The sequence below is a fragment of the Phasianus colchicus genome, chromosome 5 (assembly GCF_987193195.1).
Source record: "Phasianus colchicus chromosome 5, bPhaCol1.hap1.1, whole genome shotgun sequence".
Taxonomy (NCBI): Eukaryota; Metazoa; Chordata; class Aves; order Galliformes; family Phasianidae; genus Phasianus; species Phasianus colchicus.
This window is the reverse complement of record NC_143440.1, coordinates 26141666-26162312: the sequence shown is the minus strand read 5'-3', so window position 1 is coordinate 26162312 and position 20647 is coordinate 26141666. Positions and strand designations below refer to the sequence as shown.

At 40.0% G+C, this 20647-nt stretch overlaps 1 protein-coding gene across 4 annotated transcripts in view; it reads right to left on the bottom strand.

Annotated features, from left to right (window-relative positions):
• The window catches only part of MAPKBP1 (mitogen-activated protein kinase binding protein 1), a 90203-nt gene that overhangs the window by 11977 nt on the left and 57579 nt on the right, over nucleotides 1-20647 (bottom strand). For all 4 annotated transcript variants that reach the window (XM_031593536.2, XM_031593537.2, XM_031593540.2 and 1 more), the window contains exons 10-24: nucleotides 18792-18981; nucleotides 17643-17789; nucleotides 17114-17298; nucleotides 16912-17003; nucleotides 16505-16630; nucleotides 14686-14756; nucleotides 14095-14216; nucleotides 12986-13061; nucleotides 10946-11057; nucleotides 10353-10416; nucleotides 7987-8112; nucleotides 2661-2809; nucleotides 2047-2096; nucleotides 1289-1525; nucleotides 170-339 (exon numbers count right to left, since the gene is read on the bottom strand). In XM_031593536.2, the coding sequence (XP_031449396.1) occupies nucleotides 170-339; nucleotides 1289-1525; nucleotides 2047-2096; nucleotides 2661-2809; nucleotides 7987-8112; nucleotides 10353-10416; nucleotides 10946-11057; nucleotides 12986-13061; nucleotides 14095-14216; nucleotides 14686-14756; nucleotides 16505-16630; nucleotides 16912-17003; nucleotides 17114-17298; nucleotides 17643-17789; nucleotides 18792-18981 (1917 nt within the window). The remainder of the gene's footprint in view (nucleotides 1-169; nucleotides 340-1288; nucleotides 1526-2046; nucleotides 2097-2660; nucleotides 2810-7986; nucleotides 8113-10352; nucleotides 10417-10945; nucleotides 11058-12985; nucleotides 13062-14094; nucleotides 14217-14685; nucleotides 14757-16504; nucleotides 16631-16911; nucleotides 17004-17113; nucleotides 17299-17642; nucleotides 17790-18791; nucleotides 18982-20647) is intronic.

Below are 20647 nucleotides of genomic sequence, written 5' to 3'. Positions count from 1 at the left end.
TTGTTTCAGCCTCCTTTATCATCAGGATGTCATGAAACCCTCAACTAAATGCACCTGGCATCAATTAGACAGAAAGTCAACTCATCCAAGTTACCATACAAGCTGCAAGCAACCTAAAACAAGAAAGGTGTAAGCCATACACAGCAGAAGGCTTATTTTTGTTTTTAACCTGCTAGGGTCTGTGGGATGGATTTCATCTTGCTCAGGGTAGATTACACACTCCTCACTCTCAGATGGTTCCAGTTCCTGAGAGAAAATCCCCTCTTCACAAGACAGGAGCCGAATCACTTGAGGTCGTACACAAGATCGGTTGTCTTGGGGAGCTATTGAGCCTCCAACCTAGTAAAAAAATACAGAATATTAGATACTACCGGTGTTTTTACTTCGTCAGTAGCTATTGTGCAGAGCTAGAATGTACACATTACAGCATAGAATATAATTTAAAAATCTGAGATTAGAAGGTAACACTCCCATGTCTCTCCTCTGTAGTAGGCCCATCTAGGAAGTTTGATTGCTGTAGTTTCCTATTCTAATTTTGATTTGTAATCCCCTAAAATTCTACAGTGAATGCTAGACTCCTCACACCCCTCTGTCTTCACAAGCGAAGCATAAGCTACCTGGAAGCAGGTGCTTCTACTACCTTTTCCAGACTGATCAGGCATAGTTCAGGAGAGTCTGGGGTCAAAGCTAAAAATCACTGGCAGAATTGCACACAGTGAGTCCAAAACTCTCCTCAAGTCACGAAGTTACATAAGAAGGAAAAGCTAATGACGGTAGGCACCAGGACAGGTTGTTACTGGAAAACAAGTATTAATCTTCTGAAGTATTGAAGATGTTATGTGTTATGAAATATTGAAGTATGAACACGTTGCTTGCTGTGGCCAAGAGACAGAGATCATGGCTATGTTTCAAGGATGACAATACTCTAGCACAACCCACAGCTAAGGGTCTCATTTGAGCCACATTTCAATTGCTACTGGAGTTAGTTTTCCTAGCAGGAAATTGGGCACACGTGCATGTAATTCCATGCTCAGCTTGTTTGAACCACAACTAATCAAGGAACTTAGAGAAAATACAAGGTATTCCCTGTGTCTTTGGAAGGAAACCTTGATCCCATATGTGCTCTGCTCTGAGTACTAACAACTACAGAGCTGAGCAGCTTTCTCAGAAGACATTTTTAGTTCCATTTCAAGATATAAAGATTGGCATCATACAATAATCAATACAGAACATGAGGCAGGACAGATGTATTTGGGGTAGATCCACCTCCAGCAAGAAGCACACTTACTGTGTTGATGTGCACGGGGACATCTGCCTGTTCTTCTCTATCATCCCCATTACTGTTTTGAGACAATGAATCTCGACTTGGAGAACGGGAAACAGAGAAAGACTCCAACTGACGCAAGTCAAGCATGGATTTCACAGTCATTTCTATATTGTTGGTTGGCTGGGACCAGCGCCCACGTTGTCGAGGCACTTTGCTCATTGGTGCCTCTGAACGCTGGATTGCTGCTATCTCTTTGGCCTGAAGGAAATTGAAAGAAAGAATCTTAAGGATTCAGCTCTGCTGACAGAAAAACAGAACAGAAGACACGCAGCCCATAGCAAAACACAATTATATCAGTTTTCATAAAAGCCCCAAAGCTCTCCAACAGTTTAAATTTCCTCCCTTAATCTTAAAGGTATTAAGGTAAAGATTACAGTTTTGTTGCAGTTTTTTGCATAACTCAGCATTTAAGTACCTCACTCACATCTAAGGATATGATGAGCTTCAATTCTACATGACATTCAGGCCAGAAATGAAGGGTACCAAAGCATAACATCTGATGGAAAGATACAGATGTACAGATTTGAAGTGAAATAGTCTCTTAACTAGGCATGATTTCACCATCCCCAAATCGTTCTTCACCGAGGAACTTCTCAATGGTTCCCCACTGCAGCTGTACCTTTTCCAGTAGTGTAAATGAAGAATTTTTAATCTATATATGAATTTCTTTTTCACTTCCCCTGTCATCAGAACTACAATTTGGAGGTTTAGCAACTCACCCTCCTCATTTCCCAATGGGAAAGGCTTCTTGAGAGGGTAAGATCTGGATCTGGAATGGGAAAAAGATATATATCAGGTTGACATCCTTGGCCAGCAGTTTGCCTTTTTAAAAGACCTCTTACCTCATCTTTTCTCCACTGCAGCATTCCTATACCACCTAAAACCTTGCACCACTGTGAAAACGTTTTCTTGTGCACTACCTAATTGTTATATCAAATTTCTAACAGACAATTTGACATATGGTTTACTCCGACTCAGCAGAACATTTGTCACTGTGTAGTGGTCCATCAAAGGCTTGGGGAGAAAAAAAAAAATTCCAGTACACTGGATTTTGTGGACAGTAGAACCAAACCCCAGGGCACTAATTCAAAAACTGCCTGTGCAGCTGGAACTAGCAGGAAACTTGGCAATTTAACAACTAAGCTCTGAAATACACCCCTCTTTACACGCTGGAATTGACAACATTACCTAGTGTATGTACCACTCATTCGTGTTTTGGACTTTCTCTTTCTGCCCGTACCTTACTGTCCCTAACTCAGGGTCTTGTCTCTTCCCCACTTCACACACGACATTTTTTCTTCAATCTCTGCCCATGCCCCTCTTCCATTATTACCTGAGTCTCTCTCAGTGTTGCAGTTGGACTGAACATGGAAAGACTGCAGCCCACTTAATTCATCTTCGTCATTCCCTTCATCTTCACCATCCTTGTCGCTGTCCGATGAAAGTGCTGGCACAGAGGATAGGGCAGAGATGGATTCATGCCTGGGAGGCAGGAATTTGAAGCAGTATTACAGTCTGTCTCAAGAACTGCTCACCATTTAAAATCCTACAGTTTTCCATCTTATCCCCACCACAGATAACACTCAGAAGGTGTCTCAACTCTAACAAACACCCCTAGTTCTAGCAAAACTCATTCCTTGAGAAATAAGGTGAGTTAAACCCTGCAAAATGGTGTGTAGAACCTTTTACAGAAATTCTCTCTTAAGCGTGGAAGGATCACAGAAATTAGAGCAGAAGTAAACGAGCCAGAGCAGTTCAAGTGGAATGAAACCTGGCCTTCCTTTTCAGAGCCAGGACAGTACAACATATTTGAAAGTCAAGTGTTTTTCCTACCCTTAAGCATTTCTCTCCGGAATTATTTTACACATCAAAAATGTCATAGACATATTTCCTGTTTGACAGCAACTAGATATATGGCAAATTATCACATAGGAGTCAGTTCACATCAAGGACTGTGCCATGCAGAACCTGCATGAACAGCCCACACACTGTAAGAGTGCCATGATGCATTTTTTAAACTTAAGGCACAAGATATAATGTAAAACATACTTTGGGAAGATCTTTAATCAAAGTAGATTAAACAAGCATTTTCACACAGACCTCAGAGACACAAGCACAGAATTTCCCAACAAGTAAGGACACTTACCTGCATCAATCTATAATCTCTCTCTCTTTTTTTTTTTTTCCTCCCTTTTTCCTGTCCCTCCCCTCACCTCTTCATTCAAAAGAACCAATTAATCCACTTTGGACAATAATTAAACAAATGAAAATCCCCAAAATAAATTTGAGTAGCATCCACTCTATGGCCTTAAGCTGCAGTGCCAAACTCATCATTAGTGACGTTTATAGGATATTGCTGCTGAGTGTTGAGTACCAAGCATTATTCATGAGATAAATATAGTTCATCTACCAGATACAGAGTAGCCTGGCCAGGAACCAAGTTCTCCTGCAGCTGACAGATAGCAGACAATATTGTAACATAATTTAACACAAGTTAAGGTATTATAATTTTTTTCTCTTCCCACATAGTGGCATGACTTTAGTTTGCATTTTATTAGGAGTGGCTGAACAATAATTACCCAGTCATTTCAGATGAGCTTTAAGGTGTGCTGGCAAAAGAAGAATGAACTGACAGCATAGTCTGTTGAGTCCTCGAGTAAAATAGTTTCACGTTGGCTGTACTATCTATTTTTGACATTTGAGTTTGTCAGTCTCTTCATCTTTTCCATGGTCTTCTTAAGTGTTCATGTTGTTTTGTCTGAGCAGAGGAATCCCAATGAAATGCAAGCTATGAGGTGATTTATCTTGCAAGGCATATTATATTTATATATGGCAGGCAATATTAATTTTGTATCAGTGACTCTGACAGCATCTTTCTGCTTGTGCTTATCAGGCTTCTATGAGCAGTTTATCACAGAATCACAGAATTACAGAATTGTAGGGGTTGGAAGGGACCTCCAGAGATCATTGAGTCCAACCCCCTTGCCAAAGCAGGTTCCCTACACCAGGTAATGAAGAAAGAAGGGCTGAATTATTAGACCTCTTAACATCTAACTGGTTGGATGTTTCACTCCTTTGCTGAGGAGCTACTCCCTTCTAGCACTATGCCTGGGTCTTGCACTCTGTGGTTTCTGCAGAGTCTGACAGCAAAGAGTCAATGGCAGGGCTGGACCTTCAGTTAGAAAGTCATTAAGACACTTATATAATACAGACTTATAAGCGCCACATGGAGCTCTAGTTTTAAAACATCTAATGCTAGGGTACTCTGTATTATTTTACATGTCCTGAATTTAACCCTTCTTTCTTTTTTTAAAATAACATATGAACAAAACACAAGAATGTCAACTATCCATTTAAATAGATGTATTATCAGTATTGCCACTCTGATCTCGTCCTACTTAAACTGTCAGCTTTAGACGCTTATTTATCAAACTTTAACATCTTATGTGGTACAGCACACCAGCAGATTCTACCCTCTGTCAAATGCCTAAGAATTTTAAAATGAAAGTAACCCAACTTTTCCTGACAGAAAGATCACAGGGCTGCTGCATTCAGAGCTTCCCTGGTGTTAAAACCAAGGCAGCTCAACTCAGGCACCACTTTTGATCTGGCATCAAAAGCCTAAACTATTCTGAGACATGGAAACTACACAGCTTTCCTGGACTGGACTAAAACCCCACTGAAAATTTGATAAGGAGCAGCTCTTTCCAAGTAGATCCAAAGGCACATTGTACTTCTTTGGAAAGCATATGTTAATTTTAGACAATTTAATTTGGATACCATTTCTATCTCCTGCTATTTATACTTGTGCTTCAACCAGCCACAGAAAAAGTGACTTTTAAAATCAAAATGTATAAACAAGGCTATAATCCCTCTAAACATTCCGCAATAAAATCAATTTAAAACTTCCCTTCCAAAAATTTAAGACAAGTTTTTCTAAACAATAAATGCATACTTGGATCAAAATCAAAACTGTATTAAAAGGATTCTACATGACTCCTTTGCTGAAAATACAGATGTCTCAAAACCAAAATATATCAGCAACATCAGCTGAGTACAAGTTCTTCATCCTGAACAATGAAAGCTGCTTGTGTTCAGTAGATAAGAGAAAAGCATACGCCAGCAATTCTTCAACCACAGACAGAACTGGAAGGTATGTGGAACACTGTGGGTCATACAGGTCAGATTAGTTCCAAAATAAACCAACGTCCCATCAAAGGAGACAGAGAAACCATTCAGAGCAACAGCTTTAGTAGAAGTTTTTGGAGGCATCAAAAAAAGCTAGGACTTGCTTTGGAAAGGTTGGATGGGGAGAGGTTATGAGAGAGGATTACAAAACCTTGGAGATGACAGATAGCTGGATGCAGAACTATAGTTTAAAGCTCACAAAGCCAGGGAACTTTCATTAAAACTAGCAGAATTGTAGTTTAAAACAGAAAAAAATGTTTCTTTCCATAGAGAGAAGTGAACTCCTGTATCTTATCACAATGTGGGGGTGCAGAGGCAGAGAATATTAGGAAGTTCCAAAGGGATTTATACAGATTCAGTGAACAATGACCAAATACTAAAGGGAACACGCAGATACACCTCCTCACACCCCAGATGCAACAACTGAGAGTAAGGTGAGCACACTGCAAAGGTCCATATAACAAGGCTCTCAAGTGTTTCACTAAATAGACACAGAATACTGAACTTTATGAACCAGCGGTTTGACCCAGAAAGGCATGTTCTACGTTTACATTCCAGAGGTTATTCACCTGGATTAATCCCTGCCCTGTCAGCTGCAGCTGGACAGAGTGCTTTTGCTCCAGCTCCCCACTGCCTCCTCAGCTCCATTCTTCTTCCCCAGTATTATTTTGGTTATTCATCGTACCATACTCTCAAATTATGGAACTAGTAGAATGCATTACTACCCCCATCAAATTCTAGCAATACCATTCTAGACAAAACCTAGTCAAACAAACAACATACTATCGGGTACAGAGCCTTCTTATGCTTCTGTGAGTCTTTTTGAGACAACAGGTTTTATATCAGTAAGTGTAACACCACTGCAACCAACACATATAGACTCGAAACACAATTAATACATTAACCGGAGCAGATACAAAGCATCTACAAAACCAGATTCATTTGTTTCTCTTCTCCCACCTCAGTAATGCTGGTCCAATAGGCTCTTCCTCCATATTCAGTCCCAAACCAAAATGCTCTGGAGTTACGTTTTTGTTGATCTCCCTAGACCACAGCAGTCGATCAAAACTGAAAACAAGCTTTCAGAGCTGACCAAACAAGAAGATTCCAAGCTTGCAAAGAGGTTACCAAACAAGTTTAATAAAGTGCTGAAGTTGGCGTGGCACTAACACCGCCCTTTAGCAAGCATGTGTGACGGAAGCAAGTATCACCTAATGCAAAAGAGGACTGGGATTATCTGTCACAGGCTGAGCCTCAGTAGGGTAAGGCTGCAGCTGCTGGAATAATGGAGTCTGCTATAAAAAGCACATAGCTTGACAGTTCCAGAATTTTGGCTAGAAAAAAGGCTTCACGAGTTCTCTCATATCATTACTGAAAACACTTCCTAGGCAAGAGCTGTTTCAAGAATGAGCAGATCAAGACCTTCCCAAATGAAACTATGCAGACAGACTTGTTCAAATGCTACTTGCTCCTTAAGGGAGTGGGAAGTTCCTTGTGATACTCTAACAACCAGTATGGTAAGTCCTCCAGTGCTTCGGCACCTTTATATCTCAAACTCAAATTGTAGATATTTGGAGAAGAAAACTGTGGGACATAGCATCAAAAAGCTCTGTTTATCCTTTTTTTTCCTCCCACTTTGATCCCACATCAGCTTGTTCAGCACTTCTTCCTGCATTGTTTTTGGTCAAATGAGTCTCAACTACGGAGAAACTAAACACATTACACTAGTAATTCATAGTTCTCTGCCACTTATGTTCTGTATAAAAACAGGGTCTGTTTTTAAGCACGACTTTTTAAAGAAAGGTCACCAGATAAACTTAGATCTATTCAGTTTGTAGGCTGTGGTAGTTTGCTTTTAGATAAGTTGTTTACTGAGCAAAAGTAATAGTATGATTCAGCTGGCAAGAACTTCTCATGGAAATTATTTTTATGTTTATTATTTATAATTAAAGGTAACCTTCTCCAAAGCCTCTTGAAAATAGTTAAAGAAACAGCACAACTGTAAGAACTCTTTCAGAATTATAATCAACATGGCTATCTCATACAGCTCACAGGCATATTTCAGTACTGGCACTGCAGAAAATGGTCTCTAAATTGCATTTCAGCCCAGGCCCACAGAACTTTATCCATGAAGCAGCAATTCTTCCTTGGTGGGATGCCCTGTACTAATCTCAGTATTGCTAGATAAACTGCTTATTAAAAGTTTCTGACCACATCAGTAAACTAAATTAAGACGCCAGTGACATTATATGCATACTGCAAGCAGTGAAGCAACACTAGGTAAGTCCGTCTGGAAGACCACAGTCAGGTTTCTATATCCAAAGGAAAGGCACAAATACCACAAGAGAACAGTCAGAACTTTTCAAATACTATTAGTGGAAACAGAAGAAACTTTTCAGTTGAACCCGACTGCCATACTTTTCACTTTAAGCCCTACAAAGCCAGCAAGCTCCTTTCAGTCTTCTGCTCACCTCATAAGTCCAGCTGTCTTATGTGGAGGAGACTTTTCTGCCTGCTTTCCTCTCTGCTTCATGTCAGATAGTCGCTGCCGCATGTTGATGGTCATCTCTGAGCTCAGACGCCAGATGAAGATACAACTGAAAGAAGGAAAGGTGAAGCTGGGTTTTCTCAGTTCAGTTTATTGAAATTATCAATTCCCTTTGCAAAGGCAAACAAGACTTTTGAGTTGTGGTAGGGAGAAACACAGAGTAGTAGCGTCATGGAAACTCAATCCCACCACATGCCTCATGACAAAAAGGTAAAACCTGCCTGGCAAAGGTTCCCTCTGGACGAGGGTAACTGCAGAGTTTTGTGCAGTCTCATGTCTGATCTTGTACCTTTATTCCTCTATCTGACCGCTTTTCAAAAATGTTTAAGAAAAGGAAGCAAACAGTGTCATCTCACTGATCTCCTTTTCTTCAGAAATCTGGCTTAAAAAAAATTCCACATTATATTAGAGAATATAGTATTTCATCTTCAGGTAATAGAAAATAAAGCAACCAGTATTTTCTTTGAAATACAATTTCATTGCTAAGTAATTCTTTTCATCTCACCCATCTTTCCTGTGTAGCTGGATGTACTTACACTGATGTAGAAACAGAGGTGGTGTTACTGCTATCATTTATAATATGCTGCATGCTACTTTGGAATCCAAAGAGACTTTAAACAAGTTCATCAAGAACTGGCAGTGTCACCATATTCATTGGTACTCCGGTTCACCAAGGAACTTTCAAAAAGAGCCTTTCCCTTTTTCCCTGCTTGCTTGCAAAAATTCATCTGCTCTGCCATTTTGAACAACGATCATGAATTTTTTGTCTCCCTGACCGAGAAAAAATGCTAAAGGCAACAGTATCTTCTCTGCTAACTTTGTCTCATAGAAAGATGCTTTAAAATGTTTCATTTTCATTCCACACCAAAAGGAGACAAACAAGAAAACAGTCTGTGGATACATTCCCAAAAAGCTGACAATTCTCACCCCTCAGTCCTACTTGTTTGTGTGACAAAGTTCAGGAATGTCACTCCCAACTATTCAAGTCATGTACAGACACAGAAGCTTCCCATCAACAGCTGTCATTCCCCTCCTCAGATTTTTAGCAAAGAGAAAGTTGTGAGGCACTGCATCTGGGCACTATGGCAACCCTGGGCAGCCAGCTGCTTCTCCTCAAACAGCAGCTCTCTTGAACATAACAGCAACTATAATTGGCTTCCAAGACAACACCAAAAAGCAATAAACAAATTCAGAAAGCGAATATGGCTTGTTCATTTGTCCCACCCCCACAGCAATCAAACCTAGCAGCAAACAGCATGAACTTGTAAATACACTGTGATTTGACACGAAGCTCTGCATAAGTATGCTTCTACTATCCCTTTTACTTTTTTTTTTTTCCCTCCCTTGCAGTAATTTTCTCTCAAGTCTCTCAGTCCTTGTGCTCTTCTTCATCTCCATTTTCCTTTCTATTCTGTTTCATTCTTTACACAAGCTATAGTGTGTGAACAAACTATTTTCCTCTGTTTTCTTTTGAAAAAACACAATTTCTCTTCTCCTTACAGCTAAGTTCTTCATGAATCCCTTTCTCACTTCTCATCCACCTCCTCCACACTTCTAGTGAAGAAAATGATACTCATGACAACGAGGGAACATTGCACTAAAATCACAAGGATAACTGAGTATCTTAAACCTTCCACGTTTTTGAAATTTATCAGATATCTACAACAAAATAAGTCCTTATTCTGCAGCTAGGCTCAGTCTAGTGATTACTTACAGTTTTCATGAGCTGCTTTAGCTCAAGAAATCAGTAGAAACTATAGCTGGGGGGAGGTGGAGGACTGATTTAGTGATTCACATCACCTTACTGAGGAGTCAACTGCAAGACAACTGACTCAGGGGAGCAGGGAAGAGGACCACATCAACAGGAGCAGAAAGACTGGGGAAAGGCAAATCCTTTTTCTGCTAGACAAGCCCATTCACCTGATGAAAACTCTAACCTAAGAGACAAAGTTTCGGCACCACTGTTCATAATATCACAAAATCCATTATACTGCATTATGTTGTAGACCTGGGGGTGGTAAGGCAACAGGCCACATCCTTTGTCTCCTTTCTAGCAGGAAACAGTACCTGTACTCAGAAAAGCACAAAACCGAAACACTTTACATGGATATCTTGTTTTATGGAAGGATAACCTTTGCCAAGAGCACTCATTTTGGCTTCAGAAAGCTTTGTTGTTTCTTTGGACTTCATAAAACATTACTCATAAAATAAATCAACCTTCCTTCAGGACAAACTAATTCTAGTGTAAGATGACAAAGTTTATATCACAAACAAGCAATCCCCTCTTACCTGTCACCAGAAACAGAGATCAGATGTTTGCAGTCATTACTGAATTTCATCCCAGTCACAATTTCTGTTTGAAATAAAAATCAATAAACCTTTCTTTAATTATTCCAATAGGTGGAACAGATAGTTAACCAAATAGAATTTGAATTGCCAAGCTGAAGACAGGTAGACAGATTAAAGCCAACACCTGACATATCAATATGTCCCAATTACCATAACCATCTAACAAAGAATAGAAAGGGTATCATAAGGTGAAGTAAGCATGAAGACTGAAGTTTCTTCTTGTCTACAATGGAATAGCCTCAGCATAGCAAGAGCTGATGGTATACACTGAAAAAACGAAGAGTACCTTATACAGGCTACTACTTGTGCAAATAATTACATGGCCTAAGAGGCATGCATGTGTACAAAATTCATTCTAAAAGGGTTTAAATTGGAGTGAAATAAACTACAACTATAATTCAACTACAGCCTAGTCCAAAATACCCTCTAGGTAAACTCTGGTAGGGAAAAACCTTCAGAAAGCTTTGACTAGTATTAGATAGTAATATAGTCCCCAGGAGAAAAATGCATTTGCAGAAATTTATATGCCCTACCTGAATGCCCATACATGGTTGCAACACACTCGCCCGAATAGAAATCGAAGATGGAGAGGTTCTTGTCAGAACAACTGGTTGCAATATAAAGCCCAGAGGGATCCGTTTGTACCTGTTAAGGAAGTAAGAGAAGTGTGAAGACTTGTTGATAAAGTTCTTTCAAACTGCATGAAAATGGTCCAGAACTCCAAAAACAGTCACAGTTGTTGACAGAATAAAATGCAAATTTTTTCCACTGGACTTCAATTGAGTACCAGGCTGCCCAGCATTACAGGACAAATTTCCAGCTTCAGTAAACTGCTAAAACAAACTGACTAACTAGAAAACTGTTTCCAACCCAATCAGAGACTAAAGGTACTTACATTAAATGCCTTCATGACTCTGAAGGCACCATTACCAATACAAGGCCCATACTTCTCTTTCCTACCTCCTTCAAAGTACTGGAGGGTCTTAATTTCTTTTACCATAAGGTCAAAACAAAAAAGAAAATTTAAAAAAACAACAGAGCTGCCAGAGTTAAATAATAACAAGGAAAAATTATCTTTAATGATGATGTGATCCAGTACCAGATCTGGAGGTTGGTGGCCCTGCATCAAATGCTTCAATAGGGCTAAACTCTACACCACATAGTAAACACAGCTATTTTCAGCAAATGTTCTGCTTTATACTTTGTAGAACTTAGAGGAATTGAGAGCAAAATTTGTGTTTTTTTGAAGGAGCCATTATATTTAAATAATGATAGGTTTCTTTGGCTAGGCAGCATCTTTGGCTTCACATGTCACTGTCTGGGTTACTAAATTGCAATGTATGTTAGGATCTCAGAACAACATGCCAAATAAGCTTAAATTCCAGGGACAATTATGATCACTTTGTTATTTAACTGTCTTAAAAATGAACAATGCAACATTAAAAACAATTGAGATTCCCCCCACTTGTGCTACACATGAAAAAACAAATATTAAAAACAAAGAATCCAGCTTCAAGCAACAAGATTTGAGAACAAAAAAACATAAGCATCTGAGTTTATAAAAACTTCTTAGGAATTTAATAGACACAGAGAAAGAGAATTTATCCTCCTCTATAAAACAGAAGAGATGACACTGAACAAAGCTGTTTGCTTTCCCCTCCATTTTTTGACCCAGTTATTTATACCAATCAATGCTATCAATAGCCTGTGAAGCTGAACAGAAAATGATGTTTTAAAAACTATAAAAATTAATAGTGAAAATAAATACAATGAAGAAGCTTGTTTGGTAACTTGAGAAATATTTTGATTCTGTCAACTGGTCTTTCCCCTTTGAAGATAAGGATACAACTCTTCCATACCTCAATGTACCAGCATCACTATTAGCACTAACCCTATAACAACACTTGTTTTACCAGGGGAAGGACAAAGTGGTAGATGCATGCATGCATGCATGCTGCTCCAAAGTCTAGACATATTCAGCAGATGTGAAACATGAAGAGACTGTCTAAACAGTACTGGGGTTGTCCAGCACTCTAAGGCCCAAAGAACATGAGATTTTTAAGGCAGATGCTGTTTAATTTCATCAACATTCAAAGCCATTTGTATTTGCTCTCTGGCAACAACAGTTCTTAAACTCCAGTCAACAGGTGACTCCACCTTCAAAAACTGACAGCAACTACCAAGAAAGTCAGAATGAGATATCTGAAGCAGAAATACAAGGACTAAAGTAAACAGACTGAATTATCTCCTGATGAATATTGTTGCAATTCTGCTTGCTTTTACAGCATGACCTGTGTCTCGCTTCAGACAGAAGACAGGGAAGTTATGATCGTCCACTGATTCTTCCTATTTTAGCCTGATGAAATCCACTTTACCAGTCCTTAAGGACAGAGGTAGAAGGAAGAAGAAGCAGGATAAGGAAAAGCAAAGTAGAGAGCAAGCAAGAAGGGTAAAAACAAACAAATAAAAAAAAAACAGCATTATGTCCAGATTCATATATCATTTTTTGAGCTCTAAGGTGCACTCAGAAGAGCAGGAAAAATAAAAAGGAAAGAAGAAAGAAAACAGCTTACTTTGATGAGGGTGCCATCTTCACCTTGGGATCCCTTGTACAGCTTCTTCTGCTTCCCACTGCTTATGTTGAAAACCCTGAGGGAAAAGTAAGACAACATCACACATGTTAACCACATACTGCTCTGTGGCTTCTGTCACCAGGAACCTTCTCTCTTTCCGCTCCTCATGACGGGCCTCACCCCTGGGAGCCTCTACGAACTATAATCACCATTTAAATGTTTAAGAAACAAGTAGTAAAGTAATGTAGAGGCCCAAGACTGGATGATTCAGAATCAAGGAGATTATCTGATTTAGAATTCAGGTTTGATTCTCAAGCTTTTGATCAAGAGTAAGTATAGTATCAGGCACTGCAGAGGAGTCAAGTAGGAGGGAATAAACCTTGTGATACCTTGTAACAGCTAACCATTACATATCAGGAACGGCTGGTAACAAGTTCCATCCAGATCCACCTCCTATAAAAATACCTGTGGTTTCTTCATACTAAAAAAAATGTCTAAGAGAGCAAAACTCTGTATTTACATGAGAATTCAAAAACAAATGACATTTAGCAGTGGCACTCAATTATGTCCAGAACTTTCAGCATCTCACCCAGATATAACGGGAGACACACAACTACAAGGAGTCTCCTTTGCTTTGAAGGTAGAAGCAGACAGATTGACAAATAGATTAAAAGGGAACAGAGCATGGACTCCACTTGCAAAAAGACAGTCACATCTAGCTCAGTTTTAGGTTCCTTCAGTCCCAGCTACTTCACAGGACCTCACAGCTTCTTACTGGACATACCTTTAAAAGCAAAAATGACCACAGTACAGAAGTTCTTGTTCCACAGCTCAATGGTGTGCTTAGCACACTTTCTCTCCCCAGTAGAAAGACTTTGCTCTGCAGAGCAATGTAGTGAGAAGCCAAGAGCCCAATGGACATTTCTGCGTATCTACACTTTGACCTCTGCCTTTCCCCTTGCTGATAAAACAAACAACCTCACTGAGTTTGAGGTGAGAGACCTCAGATCAAAGTGCTGCGGCAAAAAAACAACGAACAATGATGGTGCTGGAACAGCCTTGATCATTCATGACTGCAAGAATATTTTCAAGACAAGAACTGAACCAACCTGATGTTACGATCCTGACAGCCAATAGCTGCGTATTTCCAGCTGGGGTCCACATCCATGTCATATAGAGTGGTCTTCCTAACAATGTGATGTGTTCGGGTAAACTGAACTCCTTCCCCTGTCTAAGCATATGGGTAAAATGCCATGTCAAAATCAAGCAGTTAACTAATTATTAAAAACTTCTAAATACAGATGAACCTTATAACTCAGACAGCATTAAACCAACCCTTCTCACTAACGAGATCTGCTGGGAGCAGTGTAGCAAACTCCTCCCTCCAGCCCATACTCTTTCACCACTCTTCACAGTAGCTGGGACAGCAGAAAAAAAACAGATACTCTAACAGCTCTCTACTTTGCACATTGCTGAGAGAGGTCAGGCTTGTGGCAGCTTATGCTTCACAGAAATAGTTCTCTGAATGTAATCTCTTGTATTGAGACAGAGTGGGAGACAGTGAGACTGAAACAGCAACAAGCTCTTATATAAACTCTGATATCACTCTTTAAATTAGTTCCTTTGTGGTGAGATTATTTAAAAAAAAACAAAAAAAAAACAAAAAAAAAAACCAACACATAAAGCTGCAATAATGTTACCTTCTGCGCAGTGCGGAAATAGATGCTCTTGTCTGCCCCACAGCTTATCATTCGCACTTTCCCATCATTGGCTAGAACAAAAATGAAGAAGCTGATCAAAACATAAATACAAATACAAGGTGAAAGAAATGCTCCAGTTAATACCACTGCTCTTTTATTCCAGTCCTAATTAACTAAAACTGGCTCCTACCTTAGCAGTAATGATGCTGCAGCAATACAGAAGCCCCTTTTAAGAGACAGAATTTGTTAATACTCCAAGTGCATGAGTCCTCAATACAGAGATCTTACATAACAGATTAGGATGTAATTCTGCCTTCTCTCCCAAAAACATGCTTATTCTACAGCATTCTTATTCTCTATGTGCCATAACACTTTGTGGCAATACGACAAGAAAAAAGTAGGTTACATTCAGTATAAGCTGAAAATGGACAACAGGCACATTTCAGTCATCAAACTCAGTTACATATTTCTTGCTGCCTTTTCTTATTTAAGGGTCAAGATTTTTTCTTCTTTTAGCACACCAATCTATTCCTTCATCAAAGCAACATCTCAGTGGAATGAAAATGTATCCAATATCACACAAGACCACTTGAACAGCAAGTTAGAGCAAGGCTGCATTTAGCTTATAGAACTGCACAATGGCCTTAGCCACCAGGTCTATGAGTGCATTTCCCCCATCTCCTGGGAGTCCAGCTTGCTGCATTCAAAGCAACTCACCAAAAAGACAGAGCTATCAGATGACTTTGGCAAACTTTAGAGTTACTTGAGAAAAAGCTTGAAAGATCCTCAGCAGAAGTTCCCTGAAGGTATTCTATGAAGCTTCAGCAAGGTCCCCGGTCTTCACACAGAAGCTACTTTTAAGCTCAGGCTCTCATCCTTGAACCCCAACTAAACATCACTGCAACAGCACTGCAGCCACACCTATGCCTGGCCACATACCCTACTGATCCAAATCCTGACCCTTACATTCAGTTTCCTGATTTGTACTCAAACCTGCCTTGTACCTATAGGCTTGCTTGGAAGTCACTTTACTGTGATCAGCCTTACTGTCTCCTCCAGAATGACTCTGACTTGCTGACTTGTCTTCCTGACTTGATCTTGGGTCTTGGATTTGTCTGGTGATATGAATTGCTGGCTTAATCTAGTTACTGTCACTGAACTCTGCCTGCTTCACTTTGCTTAGGTTCTGCAGGACATTCCCCTTGTCACTACCCCTGCCTGCCTTCCAGTCACTCTTGGCTACCAGCCCCACTGGTAGCCAACTCTAGCTGCTCTTTGACAATAGCACACCAAAACACACTAATGTCTTTGAGCAACCAGCAGTAAGGGTGCTGGGGATACAGCATGCTCCATTCCATAAATGCAAAGTCTTACGCTGGTTTGCAATGACAGATCCATTCATGACCAATTAATCTCAAAATATTTTTTATGACTTTTAAAGTTTTTTCAGAGGATGACTGTTCCACAGTTCTCCTCTCTAAGGACAGGATGTAACCATCTGACACTAGTCACAGGGAATAAATCACTATAGAAAATAGATTTCTAAAGAAATGCTTGAGACTTCAATCAGGAGAGGCTTCAATGCTTGAGGCTTCAATCACTTTTTTTATGAAGGAGGAAAAAAGGAGGGGGAAGTAAAAGAGAAAAGGCGGCACTTCTGTTAGGACTAAAGCTACAGGAGATGACAAAAAAGTAGCTGTATCTTTAGCCTGGTCTAACCTAGTATTTAAGTAGATAAAATAACTTCACAGCCATAGTGAGACAATAGGACGACAACAGTACTCAAGTCCAGCTTTGGAAAGAGACAGTGAGTATCTACCTGCAAACTTCACAGAAGTGATGGAAGAAGAATGTTCATCCAGGGTCTGCTGCAGGCTGTAGTCCTTTCCAGCATCCAAGACATGAATCAATCTATCCCGACTGGCTGAGGCTAAGAGCTTTAACCCTTTAAGAAAGCCAAAAAGAGGGTAAGACCATTACTGAAAACCTATTTTCTCTTCCAATCATCATTTTACAACAGCTTCTTCTTAAGTCATCTAAGGGACATAACATTATACTACAGTGAATTGCATGGATGGACACAAAGAAATGCCCTCAGATTTCACACAACAACAGAAAGAACAAGTTTAAATCTCAGCCTAAAGTATTCTAAGGATGAGTAGAAGGAAGATGTATTTTTCAAAGTCTGGTTCTGCTGGTCCAGTAGAGGGAAATAATTGCATTTACCTGTGTCAGGTTTGGAGTACTCCAGGCAAAGAATCTCAGAGTCATGAGCTTCTACCTTCAGCATTTCCTGCAGAGACTGCAATTCATATATCCTAAGACATAATATGACTGATTTCAGTATGTTAATAAAACCAGCAAGATCTGGGTTTGAGTCTTATGCCTATCCAGCTTTCATCCTGTGCAAGAAGTTCCATGAGATTACCTGAGAGTGCCTATCCTGTCCCCCGAGGCCAGGTGCTCCCCACTGGGACTCACACAGACAGTGCGTATCCCCACCTTTGTGTCCATCACTTGTGTATCAGCTTTGTCTGCACTTCCCCCTGAGTTGTAATCTGTGTCCAGAAGTACCTGAGTGTTGTCATCTACATAGATGATTTTCATCAAGTCCTGGGTAAACAACAAACCAGAAAAATATTAATTACTTACAAAATATTAAAATGAAGTATTCTTATAAACAGACAACATAAAAACTTCACTGGCAGTAATTCTGTAATTGGTGACATCTTTCAGCTAAAAGCAACAGTCCCCCAGGGCCATTTCAGACAAACTGTCTTTACATATGCTTTATGCTTCTTCAGTTCCATATATTTTATTAAACATTTGCTCTACTTACAGAGAAGCCTTCATTGAGTTAGACGTCTAAAGAAGCTTGAGTCTTAACTTGGGAATACCTGTATATTAAAAAAGAACAAACCCAAGGGCAATGAGGAGATCAAACCCTGGGATCTTACATTGCTCAGGATGTTGCGGTGCAAGGCGGTGCCATGAATGTTGGAGCTCTCAGTGTTCCACAGACGAATGGTGTTGTCAGAGGAGCAGGTGATGAAAGAACCAGGGGGAAGGCATGACTGATTGCTGTCCTTCACCTCAGGATACATCTAAGGGCAGGTAAAAATCAACCTCTGAATGTGATTGCCCTGCACTGGCATCACCAGCAGCAAATTTCATAACAAATTAAATCAAAGAGCTGTCCTCTCTGCATTCTGGAACAGCAAGAGACAGATAGAAATCCTCCTAAGGAAAATGTGATCCCAAACTAGAGTTTCACATTCACTTCAAATGTTATTAAGATTATAAATATGCTTCCCTGAATGTAGAAGCCTAAAATAAGTCAGCACCTTTTGTTTCTAATGATTCAAAAGCTATGCAAAAATGTTACACTGTTGTTTGAGAATTTCAAGTACTATTGTGGATTTATAAACCAGGAGAAAAGAAGAGATGTAATTAGCCAATATACAAGAAGAGTTCTCAACCTCTTCCTACTTTCTTTCCACTCTTCTCTTTCCTGATCACTGTCAGGATATATATACCACCATATCAATTGCACTGTTTCCTGTATCTCCTAACCTTTCCTATGTCCATTCAAGGGAAGTCAACCAGATAAAATGGAAGGCAATAACCACCTGAGAGACTAATGCAGGAAGTACTGGTAAATGTGTTAATGAGGATCAGAGATGAGACCTTATTACTTGTTTAATTCCTCTGACTTTGGAGCACTTGCTCACCACAGACCTCAAGCAGCTTTTTTGAGGTCAGCAGTAAACTCTTGGGCATTTGTGAAAAAGGCCCTTCTATCCAGCTCTGTATAGTTCAGTCCCTTCTCTGACTTCTCATCTTTTAGTAGCAAGATTTAGTAGCAAGATGCAGTAACACACTGCATCTAAAGCATTTGATCCACAATGGCAGTGCAGCCAAAGAACTGCCTCCAAATCCAACACAAGCCCCATAACAACTATAGTAATCACAGAAGGAAAGCTGAATCAATTCTTTCTGCATTCAGTATTTACATTTAATTTTGGCAGTTCTTCAGATTACTTCCCCAGCCACAACTTGCAACCCAAGACTTGTACATGCAGACAACATTCCTCATCTATCTTTACCTCAACATTCCACACACAGGACGAGTGATACAAAGCAGAGTAGACCTTGCCCACTTTCTTCGGGTCTTTGACATCCCATACATACAGGCTGTGGTCATTGTACACACAGGAAAGCCACTGGTTGGTGGGGTCAAAGGTCAAGGCAATTGTGTCTGGATACTTCGCATCAGCCGTACCGGAGAAAAGACGACTGTGCAAAGAGAGAAGAGCCTGGTTAATTTGTACTCTCCTGGAGTTGAAGCAAGGAGGTCAAGCAGAGGAGTGCAGATTCACTGCAGGGATCTGGTTAAGTACATTGTTGCTCATATACGTAGAAAGAGCAGTTGGCTGGGAAGACCTGTCTGCTGAACAAGTGAAGTCCCAAGGAAAGCCTGGAAGTCCCATAGCAAAAGTCATTCTCCTTACCACACAACCCAGAGTCCCACCACAAACAGGCATTTCACTCTCCCTGAAGGATCACCAAAGAGGATACTTAATCATCACTGGAGGTTATCATCATTTACCAGTACATAATCAAGTGGCAAATCCAAGTCAAGCAACCTCAAAGGAAAGGGAGGGAGGATCATCTTTTTGTGGGTGCTATTTTTTGTTTATTGACTGCAGAAACTGCTCCTGTACAGCAATGAAGGGGAAGAATGCCAAATTCAAAAAATAGCATATCAGCACAGCGGACAAAGAATGATTCATTTCAGTTGCCATATATCTGTTATGCTTTCCTTTCACCCCTGCCCCACACAAAAGCTACTTGGGGCTGCTTGGAACACTCATGACATGGGAAACTGAAGACAGCAACCCCTTCTAGGCAGGCAAACAAACTCAAATACAGAAGAATTCTGCAGAATAAGGAAATGCACCCTTTACCATGTCACAGCAAGATCATGCCACATGAAACCTCTATCTCCTCAACAGGAGTCTCCTATTAACTCTTGCTGCTATGCACATTGAGAAGAAGCTATCTCCCCAGTCCCTCAACGATGCTAACAATATTGAGTAAGGTAATTATAGCCAGATTGATGGGGTGTTGACAACAGGTAATTGAAAAGGACTGATGAAGATGCAAGAATGAGGGCCAAAATGCATCTAGTACAACAGACAATTGGAGCCCTGCTTCTGCAAGTAGCTTTGAGATCTGGAGGAGCGTAGCCCAAATCCTATCAAAAAATCAAGTCATGAATACAGCTGTGGGCCAGCTGCAGTCAACTAAAAGGTAGAATATGAAGAGTCCTGTGTTTTCAAGCCTCTTTGGAAGTAATAAAAAAAATTAAGATCGCAGTCTACTCTAAGAATGCATGCTTAAGAATCACATGAACGTTTCAGCTTGACTGATGATGAGAGCAGCAGACAGCTGCTTTTTAAAGGTCTGTGTATGCAATTGCTTGGTTTAGCACTACCAAAACATGACAAACTTTAAAATGAGATAGATCTCTTTCTAGCTCAATTACTGGACCTACCTCCACATCTCACCGATCCCTAAAGAAGAGCTACACAGTGCATTATTTGAACTTTTTCCTCAAGTTACCTCAAGACACTCAAGAAAAAAAATTGTTTCTTCCTCCAAATATCCAGTAGAATGATGACTGGATTCATATACCCTCAGATCTCCTTCCCTACTAGTGACAGCAGTGGAAAAGATGACAGAAAAAGACTGGGAAATTATCCATCTATCTCAGAAGGTCAGAAACTGAGAAGGGCAGAAGGTACTTATGCAAGGGGAAATAAAAACAAGACAACTGTGTACAAGATAGAGAGAAGAAAGACCGAGAGTAACAGTAGGAGATCTTATTCCATAAAAGACTGCAGGGAAACCTTTGAAATAATATTTCATGAGAGCCTGGGTTCTCTGTTAATATAAGGAA